Below are 26,938 nucleotides of genomic sequence, written 5' to 3'. Positions count from 1 at the left end.
CAATCGAAATATACTGGACTAGGTGTGGCATAACACAGGTAGCTCAGAATGACATCTCCTACCTAGACTAGTAGGTGATGGGATATGTTTTATTTTATGTAAATGAGTTTTGGCAACAAAAGGCAATAACAACTATTAAACACTGGTGAAGAGAATAAATTCTAACTCTGGAAAGAGAATACAGGAAGAACAGATAGGATAATGGAATTGTGGGATGATGTATACACGCATATGTTTGTACTTGTATGAATGTACAAATACATGTGGGTATATGTCATCCCACAATTCCTTTATCCTATATATGTGGCCATTCACAGAAGAATTGAGCTCATGCTAATGAAGGATAAAGACTGATGTATATTTGGATTACACACCTCACATTTGCAGGGGGTCATCTCTATCCCCCAAAATGGAATGAATGCAAGTAGCCAGTTGTGGAAAATGCTGCGGCATTGGTTTATAAAGTGGGAGCCGCTTGGCTCCCTAGAAACAAAAGCGGAGGAAGATATTTGTCTTGTCTTATGCTGTCGAATCATTTCCCATCCATAGCGACCCCATGGACACATCTCCCCCAGAACGCCCCACCTCCATCTGCAATCATTCTGCTAGTGTATCCATAGCGGGGTTTTTTGGTAAAAATACAGAAGTCATTTACAATTGCCTTCTTCCGTGCAGTAAACCTGACTCTCCGCCCGCGACTCTCTCCCCTTCTGCTGCTGCCCAACACAGGTGAGTTTTGGACTGTACCAGATTGCCTTCCAATCACTAGCCACTGCCCAAGCTAGGAATGGAATGAATATGCCTCTGCTTGACTCTCCCTCTCGTAGCCAAGACTGGTAGAGTACTGGGAACTCTCCCGGTGCGATCCTGAGAGGAGGAAGATATTTAGAGAAAGGCTAAACGAATCTCTCCCTGAGAAAAGATGCTCTAAAGAGACAAACATACCAACAAACAGACAAACATACAGCCCACCCAGCCCATGACTTCCATCTGTGGCAGTGACTCCAAAGGGTTCCAATAGGAAGAGTGGGCTAGAGGTACCCACCTTACTAATAATAATGGTAATAATAATTATTATTACTATGGTACTTATTAAGCACTTACTATAGGCCAAGCACTGTTCTAAGCACTGGGATAGATACAAGTTAATCAGGTTAGACATAGTCGCTGTCCCACATGGGGCGCACCCTCTTAACCCTCATTTTACAGATGAGGGAACTGAGGCCCAGAGAAGTGAAGCAATTTGCCTACGGTCATACAGCGGACATGTGGTGGGACCAGGACATCTATCATCACATGGGTATGCCTTCTAATTAAAATAGCCCATGGCACACCTACTCTTCAAAATGTTTTTTGCCTACGAACTTGCCTAACCTTTTTTGAACACAGTGATATTTTCTGCCTGCACAATTGATCTGTGGTAATGCAAGTCACCTCTCCTATGAATCGGCGCCTTATCGTGACAGGAGAGTTTGCATCTGCTGATGAAGCTTAGAGTTATACCACATAGGGTTACCCATAATGATCAAAGACAACGGCAGAGACTCAAGTTTTTACTGAAAGGAAGAAGGCCTGGAATGCCCTCCCTCCACACATCTGCCAAGCTAGCTCTCTTCTTCCCTTCAAATCCCTACTGAGAGCTCACCTCTTCCAGGAGGCCTTCCCAGACTGAGCCCCCTCTTTCCTCTCTTCCTCCTCATCCCCCAGCCCTACCTCCTTCCCCTCCCCACATCACTTGTATATATATTTGTTCATATTTATTACTATAGTAGTACATATCTACTATTTAGTTTATTAATGATGTGCATATAGCTTTAATTGTATTTGTTCTGATAATTTTGACACCTGTCTACATGTTTTTTGTTGTCTGTCTCCCCCTTCTAGACTGTGAGCCCGTTGTTGGGTAGGGACCATCTCTATACGTTGCCAACGTGTAATTTCCAAGCGCTTAGTATAGTACTTTGCACACAGTAAGCGCTCAATAAATATGATTGAATGAATGAGTGAATGAATAGACCATTTCTATATCTTTACCAAGAAAACTCTATGGATACACATGCCAGAATGACTTTATGACAGAAGATGGGATGTTCTGAAGATGGTGTGTCCATGGAGTCAGAAACGGCTTGATGGCATTTGAAGAAGAATGCAAGTCACTGGCTTACTATCTGCTATGTGAGGAACCTACTTCTTTCCATCCTTCCAAGCTTCAAATGGAGATTGTTTTACCTGGTAATGTACAAGTTGATGAACCATAATCATTAATAATAATTGTGGTATTTGTTAAGTGCTTACTCTGTGCCAAGCACTGTTCTAAGTGCTGGGGGAGATATAAGCTTATCAGGTTGCCCAGGTGGGGTTCACAGGGTTGGATTAGAACCCACAACCTCTGACTCCCAAACCCTTGTTCTTTCCATTAACCCACGCTGCTTCTCTAAAGGGAAGGGAGAGCCTGTATTTACCCCCCTCTCTTTTTACAGATGAGGAAACAGTCCCAGAGAAGTTAAGTGATTTGCCCAAGCTCACAAAGCAGACAAGTGTCAGAGACACAGTTGGAACCCAGGTCTTCTGACTCCCAGACTCAGGCTCTTCTCAGTAGGCCATACCGCTTCTCATGATCCTGTGTTTATCTTGTCCATAATCCTCATTATTTTGTAGACTCAAAATCATGTCCTCTCTTATCTAGTGTCTTTCTAGATTGAAGAGTCTTAATTGTTTCCTCTAAATTTATAGAGAAGCTGCTCAATCCCCCCAGCAATTTGACTGTACCTTCTCCTGAGCCTCTCCTTTTCCTCCCTTCTTAGGATGGGAAACAACATAGAAACTTAAAAAATACCACAATTATTATTTATACAATGGTATAACAAGGTCCCATGGTTTCATGTTGTGACAAAGCTATGCTTTGGTTTTGTTTGACATCCTTCTTGATGATACCATTTTTCTGACCTTCTTGGTCTCAGGTACCCATTTTGGAGTCAGTGATTTTCAGGAGCAATAACTCCAAATCAGGAGCGGTGACAGGTGTCTTAGAGTATTTTCCTACAGAGATCATTTGAATTATTCTTCCATAGACATTTTGTTTGCTCTTGTTGAAGCTCCTGTGTCATTTTTGTTTCCAATCACTCACTGCTTATGAGCCCATTCTGTTTATCCCCGTTTGCATGGCATTCTACCATCCAAAAGAACTTGGTGTCATTTTAAACTCTGAAATTTCCCTATCCACTTTCTTCTCTCGTTCATTTATGAAAACATTAACAAGATCAGTCCTGAGATGGAATCCAGTGAGATTCCATTTCTTACACCTCTCCATCTAGAAAAGTGGCTGTTTACAGAGACATCTTTTTGCCAGTTTTCTACCCATGACAGACAAGTCCCTTCAATTCCAGGATTTCTCTGGTTTGAAACTTTGCCAAAGGTTTGGTTTTTTTAGAATCTAAATATATTATATCCATTAGTTACTTTCTATCCACCTGCTTATTGCCCTCATCAGAGAACTCTAGGAGATTAGTGAGGCATGCATGAGATGCAAAACAAAATGCCTTTCAAATGAGATTTATCTAAAACTACTAGAAATACCAGTTCGCTGCCAAGTTCCAACCATTCGTTTTGCCGGAATGAACAATCATTTTCAAGGTTGATTCCCCCACTTGTTTTCAGATGTGCCAAAGTAGTGTGGTATGATCATACTCTGTGCCTGAGGAGAGGCTTCAAAGCGTCCTGGCTTCCATTCTGCCGAGAGGCGGAGAATTGGCTACCACTTTTAATGACAAACCAATAAGCGCACTGAGAAGGCAGAGTCTCTCCCTAACGACGGTCTCTTCATTCCTATTATTCAAAGCATCGAAGAACATACCCGGCCTTGTTCCTCCAGCTGTTTCCTCTCCTTCAGGAGTTGTTCCACGTGAACCACACTGTCTCCGACGTCAGTAAATCCCGCCTGCACTTCCACCAGGTTATCCAAGGCCAGCTTCACCTACAAGAGTCAAAATGTATAATGTCATAAATCACCTGCTCTTCTAGGCAGAATGCCCCACGGCTCTTTTATTTATCATCCTTGACAATCAGTGAATCAATCAAGCATATTCACTGTGTGCAGGCCACTGAAATAATAATAATGATAATGGTATTTATTCAGCACTTACTATGTGCCAAGCACTGTTGTAAGTGCTGGATAATGGTAGTTGGTAAGTGCTTCCTATGTGTCAAGGACTGTACTAAATGCTGGGGTGAATAATAGTAATAATAATAATGATGATGGCATTTATTAAGTGCTTTCTATGTGCAAAGCACTGTTCTAAGCACCAGGGAGGTTACAAGGTGATCAGGTTGTCCCACGGGGGGCTCACAGTCTTAATCCCCATTTTACTGATGAGGTAACTGAGGCACAGGGAAGTTAAGTGACTCGCCCAAAGTCACACAGCTGACATGTGGTGGAGCCGGGATTTGAATACAAGGAAGTCCAATCCCTGTCCCAAGTGGGGCTCACAGTCTCAATCCCCATTTTACAGTTGAGGTGACTGAGGCCTGGAGAAGTGAAGTGACTTGCCCAAGTTCACACAGACAACAAGTGATGGAGCCAGGATTAGAACCCATGACCTTCTGAGACCCAGGCCCGTGCTCTATTCACTAAGCCATGCCACTTCTCTACTAAGCTCTTGGAAGAGTTTTATGTAATGGGATTGGTAATAATAATGATGATGGTATTTATTAAACGCTTACTATGTGTCAAGCACTGTTCTAAGTGCTGGGGTAGAAACAAGCTAATGAGTTTGGACAGAGTCCCCATCCCACATAGGGCTTACAATCTTAATCCCCATTTTACAGATGAGGTAACTGAGGCACAGAGAGCTGAAGTGATTTGCCCAAGGTCACACAGCAGACAAGTGGTAGAGCTGTGATTAGAACCCAGCTCCTTTTTAATATGTTTTGTTTTGTTGTCTGTCTCCCCCTTCTAGACTGTGAGCCCACTGTTGGGTAGGGACTGTCTCTATATGTTGCCAACTTGTACTTCCCAAGCGCTTAGTACAGTGCTCTGCACACAGTGAGTGCTCAATAAATGCAATTGCATGAATGAATGAATGAATGAATGAATGACTCCCAGGACCATGCTCTATCCACTACGCCACGCTGCAGGTAAAAATGTTCCCTGCCAACAAGAAGTTTAAAGTCTAGAGGGGGACTCATGAATATTATGTTGTTATGGTATCATCTTTCTGCCAACTTGTACTTCCCAAGTGCTTAGTACAGTGCTCTGCACACAGTAAACGCTCAATAAATACGATTGAATGAGTGAATGAATGAATCTTTCCCTGTGGATCTGTACCTTTGGGGTATGTAATCCCATCCCCCCAGCCCTACCTCCTTCCCCTTCCCACAGCACTTGTATATATATTTGTACAGATTTATTACTCTATTTTACTTGTATATATTTACTATTCTATTTATTTTGTTAATGATATGCATATAGCTTAAATTCTATTTGTTCTGACAATTTTGACACCTGTCTACACGTTTTGTTTTGCTGTCTGTTCCCCCTTCTAGACTGTGAGCCCGTTACTGGGTAGGGACCATTTCTATATGTTGCCAACTTGTACTTCCCAAGCGCTTAGTACAGTGCTCTACACACAGTAAGTGCTCAATAAACACGATTGAATGAATGAATGAATTTAATATTCACTCCACCCTCAGCCCCACAGCACTTACATACATATCCACAAATTATTTACTTATATTAACGTCTGTCTCTCCCTCTAGACTATAAGCTCATTGTGAGCACGAAACGTGTCTACCAACTCTGTCTCATTGCACTCTCCCAAATGCTTAACACTGTGTTCTGCATACAGTAAGCACTCAATAAATACCATTGACTGATGGATTGATTATGTGTACATCATCAACCTCCTCTTCCCTGATTATCCTTAGATGGTGAGCCTCATGGGGGTGAGGAATCATGTCAAATTCTCATCCATGTAGTTTTTTCCCCAGGGCCCAGTACAGAGCTTAATGCAATTGCATCAATACAGTAGCACAGAACAGTAGGTGCTTAACACCATTACTGCTACTACTAAAATTACTACTACTATTACAACACCATGTTTTGAAGAAGCAGCATGGCCTAATGAAAAGAGCATGGGCCTAGGAATCGAAGGAATCTAAGAAGTTAAGTGACTTTCCCACGGTCACACAGCAGATGTTGGGGAGCCAGGATTAGAACCCACTAAGCCACACTGCCCAGAGCATGGTCCAGGGGGTCAAAGGACCTGGGTTCTAATCCTAGCTCTGCCAATAACCTGCTGTGTGACCTTGGGTAAGTCATTTAATTTATCTGTACCTCAAATGCTTCATCTGTAAAGCAGGGGTTGAATTCTTTCATTCATGTGAGCCCACTGTCGGGTAGAGACCGTCTCCATATGTTGCCAACTTGTACTTCCCAAGAGCTTAGTACAGTGCTCTGCACACAGTAAGTGCTCAATAAATACGATTGATTGATTGATTTAATCGTGTGGAGTTTTTTTGAGGAGCAGGGTTCCGTGTCCTGAATGCTTTTGTAGAAAAATGTCCAGGCAGCAGAGTGAAGTGTGGACTGGAGTAGGGAGAGACAGGAGGTTTGGAGGTCAGCACGGAGGCTGATGCAGTAATCCAGAAGGGATAGGATGAGTGACTGTATTAATGTGGTAGCAGTTTGGGTAGAGAGGAAAGGGCAGATTTTAGCGATATTGTGAAGGTGGGACCAACAGGATTTAGTGATGGATTGAATATGTGGGTTGAATGACAGAGAGGAGTAAAAGATAGTGCCAAAGTTGTTCTTCCTCCTACTTAGATTGTGAGCCCCATGTGGGACAAATGATTGACTTTTATCTGCCCCAACAGTTAGAACAGTGCTTGACATACAGGAATCACTTAACAAACACCATAAAAAGAAATCTGTTGACTAGGGAGCCTAAAAGACAATAATAATATTATAAAATAAAAGACAAAAATAATATTATAAGGGCTCTCTGCTCAGACGCCCACGCCGACCCCAAATAATAATAATAATAATATTATTAATATTACTATTCTGTGAGTTCTCCAAATACCACATTATTATTACTATTATTATGGTATTTGTTAAGTGCTTACTATGTGTCAATCACTGTTCTAAGTGCTGGGCTAGATACAAGATATCTTGTATCCCCCTCCCCGCCGCCTTACCTTCCTCCCCTCAGCACCTGTATATATGTATATGTTTGTATGAATTTATTACTCTATTTATTTTATTTGTGCATATTTATTCTATTTATTTTATTTTGTTAATATGTTTTATTTTATTGTCTGTATCCCCCTTCTATACTGTGAGCCCACTGTTGGGTAGGGACCGTCTCTATATGTTGCCAACTTGTACTTCCCAAGTGCTTAGAACAGTGGTCTGCACACAGTACGTGCTCAATAAATATGATTGAATGAATGAATGAATGAAGATAATCAGGTTGTCCCACATGGGGCTCACAGTCTTAATCCTCATTTTACAGATGAGGTAACTGAGGCCCAGAGAAGTTAAGTGGCTTGCCCAAGGTCACACAGCAGACTAATCAATCAATCAATCAATCGTATTTATTGAGCACTTACTGTGTGCAGAGCACTGTACTAAGCGCTTGGGAAGTACAAGTTGGCAACATATAGAGACAGTCCCTACCCAACATTGGGCTCACAGTCTAGAAGGGGGAGACAGAGAACAAAACAAAACATATTAACAAAATAAAATAAACAGAATAGATGTGTACAAGTAAAATAAATAAATAAATAGAGCAATAAATATGTACAAACATATATACATATATACCGGTGCTGTGGGGAAGGGAAGGAGGTAAGACGGGAGGGATGGAGAGGGGGACGAGGGGGAGAGGAAGGAGGGGGCTCAGTCTGGGAAGGCCTCCTGGAGGAGGTGAGCTCTCAGTAGGGCCTTGAAGGGAGGAAGAGAGCTAGCTTGGCGGATGGGCAGAGGGAGGGCATTCCAGGGGGTCGACAGCGGGACAGGCGAGAACGAGGCACAGTGAGGAGATTAGCAGCAGAGGAGCGGAGGGTGCGGGCTGGGCTGGAGAAGGAGAGAAGGGAGGTGAGGTAGGAGGGGGCGAGGTGATGAACAGCCTTGAAGCCCAGGGTGAGGAGTTTCTGCCTGATGCGCAGATTGATTGGTAGCCACTGGAGATTTTTGATGAGGGGAGTAGCATGCCCAGAGCATTTCTGGACAAAAACAATCTGGGCAGCAGCGTGAAGTATGGATTGAAGTGGGGAGAGACACGAGGATGGGAGATCAGAGAGGAGGCTGATGCAGTAGTCCAGATGGGATAGGATGAGAGCTTGAACGAGCAGGGTAGCGGTTTGGATAGAGAGGAAAGGGCGGATCTTGGCAATGTTGCGGAGCTGAGACCGGCAGGTTTTGGTGGCGGCTTGGATGTGAGGGGTGAACGAGAGAGCGGAGTCGAGGATGACACCAAGGTTGCGGGCTTGTGAGACGGGAAGGATGGTAGTGCCATTAACAGTGATGGGAAAGTCAGGGAGAGGGCAAGGTTTGAGAGGGAAGACAAGGAGTTCAGTCTTGGACATGTTGAGTTTTAGGTGGCAGGCAGACATCCAGATGGAGATGTCCTAAAGGCAGGAGGAGATGCGAGCCTGGAGAGAGGGGGAGAGAGCAGGGGTAGAAATGTAGCTCTGGGTGTCATCAGCGTAGAGATGATAGTTGAAGCCGTGGGTGGAGCTGGGATTAGAACCTACATCCTCTGACTCCCAAGCCTGAACACTTACCACTAAGCCACACTGCTTCTCCAATTATCATACTTGTTAAGCATTTACTATGTGCCAAGTACTGTTCTGTTCTAAATCCTGGGGTAGATACAAGTTTATCAGGTTAGACAAAGTCCCTGGCCCACATGGGGCTCACACTCTTAATCCCCATTTTACAGATGGGGGAAGCAGGATTTACCAAGGTCACACAGCAGACATGTGACGGAATCAGGACTAGAACCCAGAACCTTCTGAATCCCAGGCCCATGATCTATCCACTAAGCCACGCTGCTTCAGAACATCTGCTCTTTCATGGTCTCTGATTACTCCCTAGATAAGCTGAATTTCACCCACATGGGACCCCTAGACTCAGCATTATGCCATGGCTTTATGAAACCCAGGTCAAAAGGACCAGGGTTCTAATTGCAGCTCTGCCCCTTATCTGCTGTGTGACCATGGGAAAGTCACTTCACTTCTCTGTGCCTCAGTTTCCTCATCTGTAAAATAATAATAAAAATGATGGCATTTGTTAAGCACTTACTATGTGCAAAGCACTGTTCTAAGCACTGGTGGGATACAAGGTGATCAGGTTGTCCCAAGGGGCGCTCACAGTCTTCATCCCCATTTTACAGATGAGGTAACTGAGGCTCCGAGAAGTTAAGTGACATGCCCAAGGTCACACAGCAGACATGTGGCAGAGCTGGAATTCAAACCCAGGACCTCTGACTCCAAAGCCCGTGCTCTTTCCTCTGAGCCACAGAAATGGGGATTAAAATTGTGAGTCCCATGTGAGACATGGAAGCTGCCAAACCTGATTAGCTTGGATCTACCCCAGCCCTTAGTACACTGCCTGGCACATAGTAAGCACTTAACAAATGCCATAAACTTGAAAAACAAAAGGCCTTGGCAGAATTTCTCAGTTTGAACTCCACTGTCCCACTGAGGGCTCTATTCCTGAATGGAGGCAGGAAAAGGTGGCACGAAGTGGGTAGAAATCAATATTAAAAAACCCTAAGGAGAAGTCAGAGATGTTTAACCTCAGACAGCAAAGCAGTTGTCTAGTTCGAGACTGAAATGAAAAATAGCACTGTACCTCTCGAAAATCATGTTCAAAATGTCGCAGCTGCAGACACTGGTCGAGCTTCAGGTAATGCCTGGACCAAAACTGATCGAATGCTTTTTCTGTTTCATCCAACTGAGCCAATAACCTATCAAGAAATGAATAGGAAGGTGAAAAAAGCATGCTTAATTTCATCTTCACTGAAATACCCCTGGGCAAGGTGATAAAATGTGCCTTTGCCTCCTCTTAGTCAGGGTACATGTCTGCCAACTCTATAATAGTGTATGCTCCCAAGTGCTTAGTACACTACTCTGCCCATAGTAATCAATCGTATTTATTGAGCACTTACCATGTGCAGAGCACTGTACTAAGCGCTTAGCACTGTACTAAGCGCTTAGCACTGTACTAAGCACTTAAGCACTCAGTACATACCATTGAATGAGATTATAAATTGCAGATGTCCTCTAAGTAAACTGTTGAAAGAGCAAAGGCCTGGGAATCAGAAGGACCTGGGTTCTAATCCCAGCTCCTCCACTTGTTTGCTGTGTGACCTTGGGTAAGCCACTTCACTTCTACGCACTTTAACTCCCTCATCTGTAAAATGGGGATTAAGACTGCGAGCCCCATGTGGCACAGGGACTGTGTCCATTGCGATTTGCTCATATCCAGCCCAGCGCTTAGTACAAAAGCTGGTGAACAGTAAATGCTTAACAAATATCACAATTATCATTATCATTATTATCATGGTTGATACTTTTCATTTTAGGATTCCCATTCTCTGCACTTAAATAAGAATCCCGTCAGCCAATGAAGAAACCAGTCCCCTTACTTTTCCATGGGTCTTAACTGCAGGTTGTACCTACAATAAGTAGCCAACAGCAGTCAGATGGAAAGAAGTTAAACAAACAGCACACGCTGATCCAGCCCAAGCGGACTTGGTTAACAGTATTTTTTTTGTTGCCAGATTAAAGGTAAGAGTAATGCAGTGAGTCACCTTAATATATAATTTTATCTACCCGGACCAAAGACCGTGACTATAATGTGGCATTGGGCTTCAGGTTCACCACTGTATAGAATTATGACTGTAATAAAAGTGCCTTTTAAAAATTCCAGTTGGAACTGGTTTGGTCTCTAACGTAAGCATGACGCGTGTGCGTTTATATTCATGTGAATTTTAATTTTTGAAGAAAAGTATTCCTTAAGGAACAGTTTTATTTCTCAGTTTAATTCTTTCCTGATGATTTTTCACACTCATCTTTTCACATCAGGATATTAACGGCCATTAATCATCTCTTTTCGATAACAAAATCTTCTGGTGATATGTCACGGAGTTAAGGCGTTGGACTCGAAATCCAGTGGAGTTTCCCTGCACAGGTTTGCATCCTGTTCGTGATGGCTGCTGCTGTAACATTTTTTTTATGCATTCAATCATATTTATTGAGTGCTTACTGTGTGCAGAGCACTGTACTAAGTGCTTTTTAGAGAAGCAGCATGGCTTGGTGGATAGAGCAAAGACCTGGGAGATAGAGGGTGATGGGTTCTAAATCCAGCTCCACCACTTATCTGCTATGTGACCTTGGTCAAGTCACTTCACTTCTCTGTGCCTCAGTTACCTCATCTGTAAAATAATAATAATAATAATAATAATAATAATGGCATTTATTAAGTGCTTACTATGTGCACTGGGATTTGAAGCAGCGTGGCTCAGTGAAAAGAGCCCAGGCTTTGGAGTCAGAGGTCATGGGCTCAAATCCCGGCTCCACCACTTGTCAGCTGTGTGACTTTGGGCAAGTCACTTAACTTCTCTGGGCCTCAGTTACCTCATCTGTAAAATGGGGACTAAAACTGTGAGCCCCCTGTGGGACAACCTGATCAACTTGTGACCTCCCTAGCTCTTAGAACAGTGCTTTGCACATAGTAAGGGCTTAACAAATACCATTATTATTATTATTATTATTATTATTATTATTATTATTATTATTATTTTAACCCATGACCTCTGACTCCAAAGCCCGTGCTCTTTCCACTGAGCCATGCTGCTTCTCATGGGGATTGAGGATTGAGACTGTGAGCCTCACGTGGGACAGGGACTGTGTCCAACTGGATTTGCTGGTATCCACCCCAGCACTTAGTACAGTGCCTGGCACATAGTAAGAGCTTAACAAATACCATAATAATGATTATGTTATAATAATTATAATTACTATTTTATAATAATTATTATAATATTGTAGCATTATTATTAATAATTATTATTATTATTCATGTTCAAAATGTCACGGCTGCAGGCACTGGTCGAGCTTCAGATAATGCTTGGAGTAATAATAATGCTTTTTAGAGTAATAAATATTACTCCATTTTATTTGTACATATTCTATTTATTTTATTTTGCTAATATGTTTTGTTTTCTTGTCTGTCTCCCCCTTCTAGACTGTGAGCCTGCTGTTGGGTAGGGACCATCTCTATACGTTGCCAATGTGTACTTCCCAAGCGCTTAGTACAGTGCTCTGCACACAGTAAGCGCTCAATAAATACGATTGAATGAATGAATGAATGAATATTATTATTATTCCTGGCGAAGCAGTGAGCCTTAGTGAATAAAGCACAAGCCTGGGAGTCAGGGGCCCTGGATTCTAATCCCAGCTCTGCCAACTGCTTGTTGCGTGACCTTGGTCAAGTCACATAACCTTCTCCATGCCTCAGTTTCCTCAACTGTAAAACTGGGCATTAAATACCTGTTTTCCCTTCTACTTAGACTGTGAGCTCCATGAGGGACAGAAACCTTGTCTGACATAATTAGAACAGTGTTTGACACAGAGTAAGCACTTAACAAATACCATAGAAAAAGAAATTACTGCCTTCTTTATCAAGGCCATTGTACGTTGATAGAGTCTCCCATCAGGAATGATGGTAGCAGGACTGTAAAGAGGCCTCGGGACTGAGACCCTTTCAGGATTTAGGGATGGCAGTGCTAGTGATGTGTGTAGGATCACCCCACTCTCTCGCTCCTTCCAGTCGTATATCTGCTGGGGCACGGACTGCAGCGAGTGAGTCGGTGGGCAGAAGTGAAGCACACGCCAAAGGGAACGTGCCGTCCTCATCCGTGTTAGCCAGCTCCAAGCAGAAGTGTTATACTGTACTCTCCCAAGTGCTTAGTACAGTGCTCTGCATGCAGTAAATGCTCAATCAATATGATTGACTGACTGACTGAATGACCGAAACCCAGGTCTCCTGATTTCCAGAGCGACGCTCTCTCCACCGAAGCAGGGCAGGACTTGAAGCTATCACTTGAAGTGTCACTAGATCTTCTTCTTATTATTATTATCAAGTACTGTCGAGTCGTTTCCAATTCATAGCGGCTCTATGGATATATTTTCTCCAGAACATCCCGTCTTCTGCCATGCTCCGTTACCTTGCTAACGGTTTTTCCGTTATCGCTGTTATGGCTTCTATCCATCTAGCTGCTGGTCTGCCTCTCCACGTTTTCCCTGGAAGCTTCCTAGCATTAGTGTCTTCTCCAGAGACTTAGTCCTCCTGATGATGTGTCCAAAATACGCTAATCTAAGTCGTCATTTGACCTTCCAAAGACCACTTTGGCTCACTTTGCTCCAAAACTCATTTGTTTGTTTTTCGGGCTGTCCATGGTATTCATAAAAGCCTTCTTCAAGACCACATTTCAAAAGAATCAATGCCTTTTCTATCCTGTTTTTTCACTGTCCAGCTTTCAGATCCATACATTGTCACTGGAAATACCAAAGAATTGACAATTTGTATTTTTGTGGAAATTGTTACATCAGCACATTTCATGACTTTTTGCAGGCTCTTCATAGCAAATCTTTGTTACAATCTTCCGTGTGTTTCTTGACTACTACTTCCTTTATTATTGATTATTGATCACAGGAGAAAAAATTGTCAACTATTTCAATCCTCTCTCCATCCGCTATAAATGTGTTAAAACTTCCAGTTGTCGTGATCTTTGTTTTCTTGACATTCATTCATTCTTTCAATCATATTTATTGAGCGCTTACTGTGTGCAGAGCACTGTACTGAGCGCTTGGGAAGTACAAATCAGCAACATATAGAGATGGTCCCTACCTCTTCGCTCTGCTCCTTCACTTTTAATACTAAGCCCTTCAAATCTTCTTCACTTTCTGCTAGTGGTAGTATCATCGGCAAAATTCAGTCTTCATTCAATCGAATTTATTGCTCACTTACTGTGTGCAAAGCACTGTACTAAGCACTTGGGAAAGTACAATACAGCAATAAAGACAGACAAACCCTGCCCACAATGAGCTCACAGTCTAGACAGACATCAATACAAATAAACAGACATCAATGTAAGTAAAAAAAAATTACAGATATATACATAAGTGCCATGAGGTGGGGAGAGGGAGGAAGAGCAAAGGGATCAAGTCAGGGTGACTCGGAAGGGAGTGGGAGATGAGGAAAAGTGGGGCTTAATCTGGGAAGTCCTCTTGGAAGAGATGTGCCTTCAGTAAAGCTTTGAAGGGCACAAAGAGTAACTGTCTGAAGGATTTGAGGAGGGAGGGCATTCCAAGCCAGATGTAGGAAGTGGGCTAGGGGTGGCGGGTGAGATAGGTGAGATCAAAGAATAGTGAGAATTTATTAGCACCAGAGGAGCCAAGTGTGTGGGCTGGGTTGTAGGAGAGAAACGAGGTGAGGGTTGTAGAAGGGGGCAAGGTGATGGAGTGCCTTAAAGCCAATGGTGAGGCAACCACTGGAGATTTTTGGTTCTATTCCTTCCTCCAATCTTTACTCCCCATTCATCTTCATCCAGTCCAGCTTCTCTCATTATGTATTTGGCATAAAGACGAACAGATAAGGCATTAAGGTACATCCTTGTCTTACACCCTTACTAATGGGAAACCAATCAGTTTCCCCATATTTGTTCTTATTGTAGCCTCCTGTCTGGGATACAAGCTCTGTAGTATTGCAATTAAATGGTCCAGCATGTCCATTTTCGACAGGTTCCGTAGTATTGCAATTAAATGGTCCAGCATGCCCATTTTCCTTAATGTGCTCCAGAGCTTCACATGATCCATGCAGTCAAAGGCCTTATCATAATCAATAAAGCACATGCTGACTTCCTTTTGATATTCTCTTGTCCTTTCAATTATCCAGCAGACATCAGCAATAATATCTCACGTTCCTCATCCTTTCTGGAATCCCGCTTGAATTTACATTCCACATAGGTCTCCATTCAATGCTGTATAACGTGTAGCAATACCTTGCTGGCATGCAAGATCAAGGAAATTGTATGATAATTGTCGCATTTAGTTGTATCTCCTTTCTTCAGTATTGGAACATAAACTGATCTCTACCAATCCGATGGCTATTGAGTGGTTATCCATACTTGCTGACATAATTTGGTAAGGACTTTAACCGACTCTTCTTCAGCTGCTTGAAACACCTCAGTAGGAAGCCTATCAAATCCAGGTGTCTTATTTTTGGCAAGACAAAGCAAAGCTGGTCTAACTTCGCTTTCCACGATAAGGAACTTCTTCAAATACTGTATATTGCTATCCTGCTGGCACAGTTCCTGTGTGTATTCTTTCCACCTCTGTTTGATTCCACTGGCATCATTTATCATCAGTCCACCTTTGTTTGTGACAAAGCCAATCTGAGTATGAAATATTCCCTTAATATCCTTAATCTTCTGAAATAATATGTCCACCCACATTTGTTTCTGACTTCCATTTTTTTACATATGCTGCTATAATATTCCTGTTTGTCCTGTCTCACAGAGTGCTGGAATTCTCATCTCAGTTCTTTAACCAGATCCTTTTGTCCTCTGATTTTTGCTTCCTTCCTGTATCTGGTTACTTCCAGAGTTATGTTTGACACCTATTTTGGCTTCTTCCACTTCCTGAATTTTTGCAATACTATGTCACTTTCTTCCTTGATTACATTTTTAATCTCCATCCACATTTTCTCTAGTCCCTTGCCTGTGAGATTAAGCACCTCAAATTGATTTACTTAATAAAGATGTTACATTAACATTTGCAGAACTGCCATAGTCAGTGAAATGTTAATTCATTTTGTTTTAATATTCTTCAGTCACTACACTTATTTCAGCTCCCTGATTACACACACTGTTCTTGAAATATTTCTGTCCTGAGGAAACAATAATGCCAATAAATTCCACTGTTTTAAGTTAACCAAACAATTAAATAGAGAAAGAGCAATACCTAGGGGAAAGGCCATGGACCTGGGTTTCAGGGGATTTGGGTTCTAATCCTGACTGCCATTTGCCTGCTGTGAGAACTTGGGCATGCCATTTAACTTCTCTGTGCCTCAGTTTCCTTATCTGTTAAATGGAGATTAAATACCTGCTTTTCCTCCCTCTTAGACTGTGAGCCCCATGTGTGTCAGAGACTGCCTGACCTGATTATCTTGTATCAAGCCCAGTATTTAGCAAGTGCTTGGCACAGTGCTTCCTGCTGAGTGCACAATTATTATTTTTGTATTATTACTAATGATAATAATCATTATATTGGGTATTTTAGGCAAATTTTGGTGATAATGTCTCTTTCCCAAATATCTCACTCTATATAGCCTCAAAAACTTATCCTGGATCACAAACATTCAATAATGGCTACAGTGAAATTTCTTAGTCCACTATTACATAAATTCCCACTGCAGAAACCACTAATCTCTTTGAAATCGAACAAGCGATCAATCAATGGCATTTATTGAACACTTACTGTGTGCAGAGCACTGTACTAAGTGCTTTGGAGAGTACAATACAGCAGAGTTGGTTGACATGTTCCCTCACCACACTGAGTTTACAATGTAGAGGGGGAGACAGAGATGAATATAAGTAATTAAATATAGATTTATATTCATTTATTCTTTCAATAGTATTTATTGAGTGCTTGCTAAGTGCTGTGATTCTGAGGGGGAGGTGACAGTCAATCAATCAATCAATGGTATCAAGTTCTTAAAGGGAAGAGAGCCAAATGCATTAATGACACAGAAGGGAGAGGGAGTTGGGGGAAAAAAGGGCTAAATTGGGGAAAGCTTCTTGGAGAAAATGTGACATTAGTAAAATTTTGAAGGTGGGTAGAGTGGTGGTCGGTCAGATATGGTGGGGGGGAGGGAGTTTCAGGCCAGAGGCGGGACATGGGCAAGAGGCTGGCAATGTGATAAATGAGATTGAGGTACAGTGACTAAGTTGGCATTAGGGGAATGTAGTGAGCATGCTGGGCTTTTGAAGAAATCAGCAGAGTAAGATAGGAGAGGGCAAGGTGATTGAGTGATTTAAAGCCAATGGTAAGGCGTTTCTGTTTGATGCAGAGGTGGATAGGCAACCACTGGAGCTTCTTGAGAAGCAGCATGGATTTTGGGGAGAAATGGTAGGAGTAAGATGGGATGATCACTGGAGGGAGTAGAGGGTAAAGGGTGGGTTTATTTAGGATAGAAGATACATGAGCCTATTTGAAAACAGTGTGGAAGAAGTCATTGATAAGTGAAGATGGTGGTCAGGGAGGGAGGAAGGGAGGGGACGAGTGTTTTGATAAGGAGCAAAGGGATGGGGCCAGAGGCGCAGGTTGCGGGGAGGTGAATTTTAAGAGCAGGTGAGAGATCTCCTCTTGAGATACTGCTGGGTAAGATGGGAGAGTTGAAGAAGGGGCAGGAGGAGAGAGGGACTGGAAAAGAGCAGGGGGGATTTGAAGGAGATCATGTCTGTTTGTTTCAATTTCTCCGAAAGAGTATATGTTGCCAGGTTATCGTTCATTCATTGATTTGTTCATTCAATCCTATTTATTGAGTGCTTATTCTGTGCAAAGCTCTGTACTAAGCGCTTGGGAGAGTACATTACAACAAGCAGACACATTTCCTGCCCGCAACAAGCTCACAGTAGGGTTAAGAGTTAGGAGAGGCAGGTGAGACAAGGGGCTTGAGGAGGAGCTAAATGCCTGAGACAACTGGCAAGGGCCATGGGCATGGGAATCAAGAGGAATGGAGAAATAATGTTGCCGGGCACAGGGGAGGACAGAGTTAAAGCAGGCAAGGATGAATTATTATGATAATCAACCCAGTGTGTGCTCATCATTCAAAGCCAAATTAAAAACAAACAGAATCCAGATGCTTCTAATTCCATTCCTGGTGGATAAACTACACAAAAAATATACATTTACTGTTGTGAATAGCTGTGAATAGTCTTGTTTCGTTTGCCACCTCAAGCGGAACTCTTCCCAGACTGAGCCCCTTCCTTCCTCTCCCCCTCCTCCCCCTCCCCATCCCCCCCACCTTGCCTCCTTCCCCTCCCCACAGCACCTGTATATATGTATATATGTTTGTACGTATTTATTACTCTATTTATTTATTTTATTTGTATATATTTATTCTATTTATTTTATTTTGTTAATATGTTATGTTTTGTTGTCTGTCTCCCCCTTCTAGACTGTGAGCCCGCTGTTGGGTAGGGACCGTCTCTATATGTTGCCAACTTGTACTTCCCAAGCGCTTAGTCCAGTGCTCTGCACACAGTAAGCGCTCAATAAATACCATTGAATGAATGAATGAATGAACTCTTGTTTCCCCAAAATGTTCGCTACCAGTGTCATTTTCTCAAGTTTGGTCTTCTGGCTACCCTAGCACACATTTCCTTGAGATTATAGATATACATACATATCATCAATCATCAATCGTATTTATTGAGCGCTTACCATGTGCAGAGCACTGTACTAAGCGCTTGGGAAGTACAAATTGGCAACATATAGAGACAGTCCCTACCCAACAGTGGGCTCACACTCTAAAAGGGGGAGACAGAGAACAAAACCAAACATACTAACAAAATAAAATAAATAGGATAGATATGTACAAGTAAAATAAATAGAGTAATAAATATGTACAAACATATATACATATATACAGGTGCTGTGGGGAAGGGAAGGAGGTAAGATGGGGGGATGGAGAGGGGGACGAGGGGGAGAGGAAGGAAGGGGCTCAGTCTGGGAAGGCCTCCTGGAGGAGGTGAGCTCTCAGCAGGGCCTTGAAGGGAGGAAGAGAGCTAGCTTGGCGGATGGGCAGAGGGAGGCCATTCCTACATACATATATATATATACATATATATTTCATAGTGTTTTTATTTCCAAGGCACTTTCACATGACTTAAGTCTTTTCATTCCTCACAACATCTCTGCTTGGTAGGTAAAGGCAAGCATTAGGACTCAACACTTCACATGTGTAAACTCCACCCCATTCATATAGTACTTACCCTCACTGCTCCTTAGGACTTTTCAAAACATGCCAAATTGTGTGCTGATGGTGTAGCATTTGGAGGGCACCATGCTCTGACCCTATCTCGGCCTGCTGGTTAATCAATGAATCAGTGGCATTTATTGTGCGCTTACTGTGTGCAGAACACTGTACTACGTGGTTGGCAGAGTACAATCAGTATAAAATAGTAGGTAGATATGTTCCCTGACTACAGACGAGCTTGAAGTCTAAGAAAAGGAGAGGGGAACGGGGAATATTGTTGACGAATGTCAAAATGGTGAGGTTGGGTGAGAGGGGTATTGTAATCAAACAGTCAAGCAACTTGAGGAGGAAGGAAGCCAGGATAAAATGGTCTCATGGCCATTCTTGCTGCTTGGCCATTAAAGAAGCCGCATGGCTCAGTGGAAAGAGCCCGGGCTTTGGAGTCAGAAGTCATGGGTTCAAATCCCAGCTCCGCCACTTGTCAGCTGTGTGACTTTGGGCAAGTCACTTAACTTCTCTGTGCCTCAGTTCCCTCATCTGTAAAACGGGGATTAAGACTGTGATCCCCCGTGGGACAACTTGATCACCTTGTAACCTCCCCAGCGCTTAGAACAGTAAGCACTTAATAAATCCTATTATTCCATCTGGCTCCACACTCAGTTCAGCAATTCCTGCTGGGTCACACACCTTGTGGAGGTTTAGATGTTGACTGGTTTTGACAATGGTCCAGGGGCCTGACTGACACAGGATGTTCGACCCATTAGAGGTCATGTCAAGTGCTTAGTACAGTGCTCTGCACATAGTAAGCACTCAATAAATACGATTGATAGTACTTTATTGTATTTTCCCAAGCAATAGATGGTATTTATTGAGTGCTTACTGTGTGCAGAGCACTGAACCAAGTGCTTTTTTATTATGGTATTTGTTAAGCTTTTACTATGTGCCAGACACTGTACTAAGCCCTGGGGTAGATACAAACTAATCAGGTTGGACCTACCAAGGCTCACATCCTTAATCCCCACTTTACAGATGAGGTAACTGAGGCACAGAGATGTTTAATGACTTGCAAGTCCTTCTGACTCTCAGGCCTGTGCTCTATCCACTGGGCCACACTGCTTCTTGCTTGCAAGGGTGCAGTACAATAGCGGTGGTAGACATAATCCCTGCCCTCAAGAAGCTTACAGTCTAGCTGGGGAGACAAACATTAAAATAAATTTCAGCTAGGGGAAGTGGCAGGGTATAAGAATATGTACATAAGTGCAGTCGGGCTGGGCGGGTGAGGTGTAAGGCCGTGACTTTCACAGAGTAAGTGTTCAGTAAATATTCATTCAATCATATTTATTGAGCACTTACTGTGTGCAGTAATATGACTGATTGATAACTAGACAGAGTCCTTATGACTTGGCCTCATACCTATTTCCAGTGTTTTAAGTTAATCAAACAGCAGAATATTCTGTTGGCCAGAATTTTATATCGCTGAGCCTCTTCTGTTTTATTTCACCTTATCCATAAATTCAAGTCTAGTAAACAGAAGAAAGAAAGAGGTTGGGTTTTTTTTGTTTGTTTGTTTTACGACTAAAGCCTGATTCAAAGTTCATTTGCTCTTACAGTTCGAATTCCTGTCTGGTTTGTCCTCTCCTAAGGCTGCTAACTGGGCAGACAGGCAAGACTCCTTACCTCTCTACGGTTGCTACATTCTCCAGTTCATCAGGATTGAGTTTGGTCGTGGGACTTTTGGTTGCTGGTTCTCGGATGCAGGACAGCAAAGTGGCTCCTTGCTTCCCAGCTAGTTTCAGCTCATCCTAGAGAGAAAAAAACAACATGCTTGGTGGAAGGAGTTTCTTAAGAAAACAGAAGCCGTTAATGGAATTTTGATTGATGCCAACTAGTGAGGTTATTGGCAAGGAAATTGGCCAGCCAAACAGTAGTCTCATTTGAGACGGGGTCACGCCGTCGACCCCCGGCCCACGTCATCCCCCTGGCCTGGAATGCCCTCCCTCCCCACATCTGCCAAGCTAGCTCTCTTCCTCCCTTCAAGGCCCTACTGAGAGCTCACCTCCTCCAGGAGGCCTTCCCAGACTGAGTCCCATCCTTCCTCTCCCCCTCCTCCTCCTCTCCATCCCCCCCGCCTTACCTCCTTCCCTTCCCCACAGCACCTGTATATATGTATATATGTTTGTACGTATTTATTACTCTATTTATTTATTTTACTTTTACATATCTATTCCATTTATTTTATTTTGTTAATATGTTTTGTTTTGTTCTCTGCCTCCCCCTTCTAGACTTCAAGCCCACTGTTGGGTAGGGACCGTCTCTGTATGTTGCCAACTTGTACTTCCCAAGCGCTTAGTACAGTGCTCTGCACATAGTAAGTGCACAATAAATATGATTGATTGATTGATTTGAGTGATTAAATGCTGAAGTGAAACTGAGGTATTTGGCAGACTCTGAAACTAATGCAAATCAGGTTTCAATCTGTCATCAAGTTATGTGACTAAAACAGATAAAACCGGAAACGGCAACTCCCTTTTGTAATATCCATGCACCTTTAGGTTAACCACATTTCTTAAGTGATGTCAACATACTTATCTTCCTGCCCGCTCTGTCACTCACCCACCTAAGAGCAAAGAGCAGCAGGAGATTGTGTTAGGAACAGCTTGGGTAGGGTCAGGGAGGGGCAGAGTTGACAGAGACAAGGGAGGGGCAGAGCTCATCGTTTATAATAATTATGATACCTGTTAAGCACTTCTTATGTGCCAATCACTGTTCTAAGCACTGGGGTAAACACAAGTAAACACAAATTAACCAGGTTGGACCCAGCCCCTGTCCCACAAAGGGCTCACACTCTTAATCCCCAGTTTACAGAGGAGTGAACTGAGGTCCAGAGAAGTAAAGTGATTTGCCCAAGGTCACACAGCAGAAGACACGTGGCGGAGCCCGGATTAGAACCCAGGTCCTTCTGTCTCCCAGAAGCAGAGAAGCAGCGTGGCTCAGTGGAAAGAGCATGGGCTTTGGAGTCAGAGGTCAGGGGTTCAAATCCCGGCTTCGCCACTTGTCAGCTGTGTGACTTTGGGCAAGTCACTTCACTTCTCTGTGCCTCAGTTCCCTCATCTGGAAAATGGGGATTAATACTGTGAGCCCCCCGTGGGACAAACATCACCTTGTAGCTTCCCTAGCGCTTAGAACAGTGCTTTGCACATAGTAAACACTTAATAAATGACATTATTATTATTATTACTCCAGTGCTTAGAACTGTGCTTGACACATAGTAAGCGCTTAACAAATGCCATCATTATTATCATGTATTCACCTACTGCCTCCACTTCCTCTCTAATAGTTCTCGTCTTGATCCATGTAATATAGGTTTCATCCCCTTCACTTCACAGAAATCACACTTGCCAGACTTATCTATGGGCCCCTCATAATTTCATATCTAATGGGCTCTACTGTGTCCTCCTTGGCCTTTCTGTTCCCGTGGACACTATTGCGATCACTTCTTACTCCTAGAAAGATTTTGACTGCGAACCCCTCAAGAGACAGGGACAGTTGTCCAACCTGATTTGCTTGTATCCACCCCAGCCCTAGTATAGTGACTGGCACATGTAAGCACTTAGCAAATGCCATAATAATAATAATTGTAATAATAATTATTATTATTATTTTGGATTGGAAGCACCTGAGGGACAGGGGCTGTGTCTAATTCTCATCTGTATGTTCTTTCTAAGCGCTTAGTATCATGTTGTACCCACATTAAGCACTTATTATTATTATTAATAATAATAAATATGACTGAATGAATGAGTATTTATTAAATACTACTACCATTCGTTCACTCATTCATTCAGTCATTTATTAATAATAATAATAATGTTGGCATTTTATTAAGCGCTCACTATGTGCAAAGCACTGTTTTAAGTGCTGGGGAGGTTACAAGGTGATCAGGTTGTCCCATGGGGGGCTCACAGTCTTCATCCCCATTTTACAGATGAGGTAACTGAGGCCCAGACAGGTGCTGGGGGTAGAAACAAGATAATCGGGTCCCACACGGCGCTCACAGTCTAAGTAGGAGGAAGAATAGGTATTGAATCCCCATTTTGCAAATGATGATGATAATGATATTTGTTAAGCACTTACTGTGTGCCAAGCAGTGTTCTAAGCGCCGGGGGAGATACAAGGCGACCAGGTTGTTCCAGGTGGGGCTCACAGTCTTAATCCCCATTTTACAGATGAGGTAACTGAGGCACAGAGGAGTGAAGTGACTTGCTCAAAGTCACACAGCTGATCAGTGGCAGAGCCAGGATTAGAACCCAGGTCCTCTGACTCCCGGGCCCATTCTTTTTCTACTAGGCCATGTTGCTTCTGACTCTATACTCAATTTTTCAGGGAGCTTACCTGTTCCCCCAACTTCAACTGCTTCTCTGCCACTGATTCCCAAATCTACCTCAGCAGCCCCAAACCTTCCCTTGCTATACAATCTCCTCCCCTTTCCTCTTGTTCCCAAGACAGCATCACCTTAAACTTACCTTTACCTTAAACTTAACATGTCCACAACTGAACTCTTCACCTACTTCCTCTTAATTTCCCAAACTGTCAGCAACCCCCCCATTTCAAATGTCATCTTGCTGTCATCTGTGACTCCTCCCTATCTTTTAATCCTTTTATTCAGTCTGTCATTAAATCCTGCCACTTCTTTTCCGCATCTCTCAGAGTCACTCCATTTCAATCCAAACACCAACAACATGCACGGCCTGATGGAAAGAGCATGGGCTTGGGAGTCAGAGGATCTGGGTTTTAATCCCAGCTCCACCACTTACAAGGTGTGTGACCTTGGGCAAGTCACTTAACTTCTCTGGGCCTCAGGTCTCTCATCAACAAAACTGGGATTCGATATCTGTTCTTCCTCCTACTTGGGCTGTATATTTAATCTACCCTAGTGCTTAGTACAGGGCTTGGCACATAGTAAGTACTTTCATTCATTCAATCGTATTTATTGAGCGCTTACTGTGTGCAGAGCACTGTACTAAGCACTTGGGAAGTACAAGTCGGCAACATATAGAGACGGTCCCTACCCAACAATGGGCTCACAATCTAGGAGAGGGAGACAGACAACAAGATAAAACATGTAGACAGGTGTCAAAATCATCAGAACAAATAAAATTATAGCTATATGCACATCATTAACAAAATAAATAGAAGAGTAAATATGTACAAGCAAAATAAATAGAGTAATAAATCTGTACAAACATATATAGAGGTGCTGTGGGGAGGGGAAGGAGGTAGAGCGAGGGCGGATGGGGAGGAGGAGAGGGAAAAGGGGGCTCAGTCTGGGATGGCCTCCTGGAGGAGGTGAGCTCTCAGTAGGGCTTTGAAGGGAAGAAGAGACCTAGCATGGCAGATGTGAGTCCGCTGTTGGGTAGGGACCATCTCTATATGTTGCCAACTTGTACTTCCCAAGCACTTAGTACAGTGCTCTGCACACAGTAAGCGCTCAATAAATATGATTGAATTGAATGAACGTGTGGAGGGAGGGCATTGCAGCCAGGGGAAGGACGTGGGCCGGGGGTCGATGGCGGGACCGTTAAGTACTTTGTTAAGTACTTAACAAATATAATTATTATCATCATCCTCATTATCATTATTTCTCCCCTGGCTTAATTTCTTGTCACCTCCTAATTAGGATACCATGGCAATCTTCTCATTGGTCTCCAAGCCTCCATCAGTCTTCTTTGCAGTATGAAATAGACTCCATAGTCCAGGTCATCACCCAAAAGCCAAATTCTACACACATTTTTCTCCTCCTCAAAAACGTCCAGGGATTATCCATTTCCCTGTGCATCAAGCAAAAACTGCTGACCATTGCGGACTATTACTGACCATCCCCTTTCTACCTCATGTCACTACTCTCCAACTACAACCCCAGCCCACACATTTTGCTCTTCTAATGCTAACCTTCTCATTGTACCTCCATCTTCTCTATCTCTATCTCACCGCCGACCTCTCCCTCACATCCTGCCTCTGGCCTGGAATGCCCTCCCTCCTCAAACCAACAGACAATTACTGTCCCCACCTTCAGAGCTTTGTTGAAGGCACATCTCCTCCAAGAAGCCTTCCCTGATTAAGCCCTCCGTTCCTCTTCTCCCTCCCCCTTCCGTGTTGCCCTGACTTGCTCCCTTTATCCATCCCCTTCACCCAGTCCCACAGCACTTATGGACATATCTGGAATCTCTATATTTATAGTAATGTCAGTCTTCCCCTCTAGACTGTAAGCTTGATGCAGGCAGGGAATGTGTCTATTATTATATTGTACATTCCCAAGCGCTTAGTACAGTGTTCTGCATATAGCACAGTGCCCAGAGCTTAGAACAGTGCTTTGCACATAGTAAGCACTTAATAAATGCTATCATTATTATTATTATATAGTAAGTGCTCAATAAATGTCTGAATGAATGGCTTCTAAGCTCTTCAACAGCTCTCTCCTTACTGATTTGCCCTTTTCACCTGCTCATCCCCATTCCCGTCATAAGCTCTCCTCAAGCAAACCTTGCTGACCCTTCCTCCTTCCCCAACTCTGTGTCTCCTCATCCACATCTTCTTTCTTTTTCAAATCCACCAGCCCACAGATCTCCCTCTCTTCAAAGCCCTCCTGCAATCCCTCCTTCTCCAGCAGGACTTCCCCAGTTAATTTTCTTCTCTTCAGATCCTAGCCTCATAACAACCACCTCAGAAATCTTTGTACTTTCTGCCCTCATGGCATTTATGTGCTCTACTGTTTATTCACTTACTTATTCTTTCAGTTGTCTTATTATAAACAATGAATATCTCTCCTTTCCTCCTAACTATAAGTATGTTTGTGTCTTCCCCCATTAGACTGCAGGTTCCTTAAGGACTATGTTATTGAATTCTTTCAATCAATCAATTAATCAATGGTATTTACCGAGCACTTACCATGTGCAGAACACTGTACTAAATGTGGAGTACAAGCACTTTCAAGTACTTAGTACAGTGCTCTTCACACAGCGGGTGATTCAATTAATCTCACTGATTGTCTGAGACTGCATCTCTAGGGATGGTGATGATAGTGGTGATGATGATGATGATATTGTTAAGCAGTTATTATTGGCCAAGCACTGTACTAAATGCTGAGGTAGATACAAAAGAATCGGGTCAAAAAGAAATCCTGCTCCTCATCAAACTCACAGTCTGAGGAGGTGGGGGAGAGAACAGATATTGGACCCTCATTTTCCAGAGGAGGAAACTAAGGCACAGAGAAGTTAAGTAACTCACCCAAGGTCACTCAGGAGGCAAGTGGTAGAGACAAGATTAGAACCTGGGTCCTCTTCTTCCCAGGCCCATGCTCTTTCCACTAGGCAACCCTACTTCTGGGGTTAACAGCCACACAGCAATAGGGAAGTAAGTTATGAGTTACATACAAATTACTAATTTGAATTAATGTCTACCTCCCCCTCTAGCCTATGAGCTCATTACGTGTCTGCTAATGCTGTTATTCGGCACTCTCCTGAGCACTTAGTACAGTGCTCTGCACATAATAAGCGCTCAATAAATGCCAATTGACGGATAGATAGCTGGCTCAGAGGTGGTGTGGAGAACTCGTGCAATATTCTAGATCTCGGCACAGGGGGAGAGCGAGTATTCTTTCAAAGTCAGAGGGCATTCAGGCCCTCTGGAGAAAGCCCCTCTTTACGATAACTACAGGCCTACTGGGAAGAACATGGGCCTAGGGGTCAGTGGTCCTGGGTCCTAATCCCATTTTCCTGCTCTGTGACTTTGGGCAAGGCATTTTTTTAAGATATTTGTTAAGCATTTACTATGAACCAGGCACTGCACTAAGCACTGGGGTAGATACAAGCTAATCAAGTTGGACACTGT

The 26,938-nt window shown here is 43.1% G+C and overlaps 1 protein-coding gene and 1 non-coding gene across 2 annotated transcripts in view; both read right to left on the bottom strand.

The window, feature by feature from the left end:
* Positions 1 to 26,938, bottom strand: part of MCF2L2 (MCF.2 cell line derived transforming sequence-like 2) — a 491,086-nt gene that overhangs the window by 286,936 nt on the left and 177,212 nt on the right. Inside the window, exons 8-10 of the mRNA XM_038758478.1 lie at positions 20,729 to 20,853; positions 9,857 to 9,971; positions 3,854 to 3,973 (exon numbers count right to left, since the gene is read on the bottom strand). Of these exons, the coding sequence (XP_038614406.1) occupies positions 3,854 to 3,973; positions 9,857 to 9,971; positions 20,729 to 20,853 (360 nt within the window). The remainder of the gene's footprint in view (positions 1 to 3,853; positions 3,974 to 9,856; positions 9,972 to 20,728; positions 20,854 to 26,938) is intronic.
* LOC119936988 lies at positions 740 to 877 on the bottom strand. Its single transcript, XR_005453897.1, has one exon. It is a non-coding gene; the product is annotated as a small nucleolar RNA SNORA7 (small nucleolar RNA).

This window comes from Tachyglossus aculeatus, chromosome 1 (assembly GCF_015852505.1).
Source record: "Tachyglossus aculeatus isolate mTacAcu1 chromosome 1, mTacAcu1.pri, whole genome shotgun sequence".
Lineage (NCBI taxonomy): Eukaryota > Metazoa > Chordata > Mammalia > Monotremata > Tachyglossidae > Tachyglossus > Tachyglossus aculeatus.
Note: the sequence above shows the minus strand (reverse complement) of the source record. Positions and strands in the feature narration are given on the sequence as shown.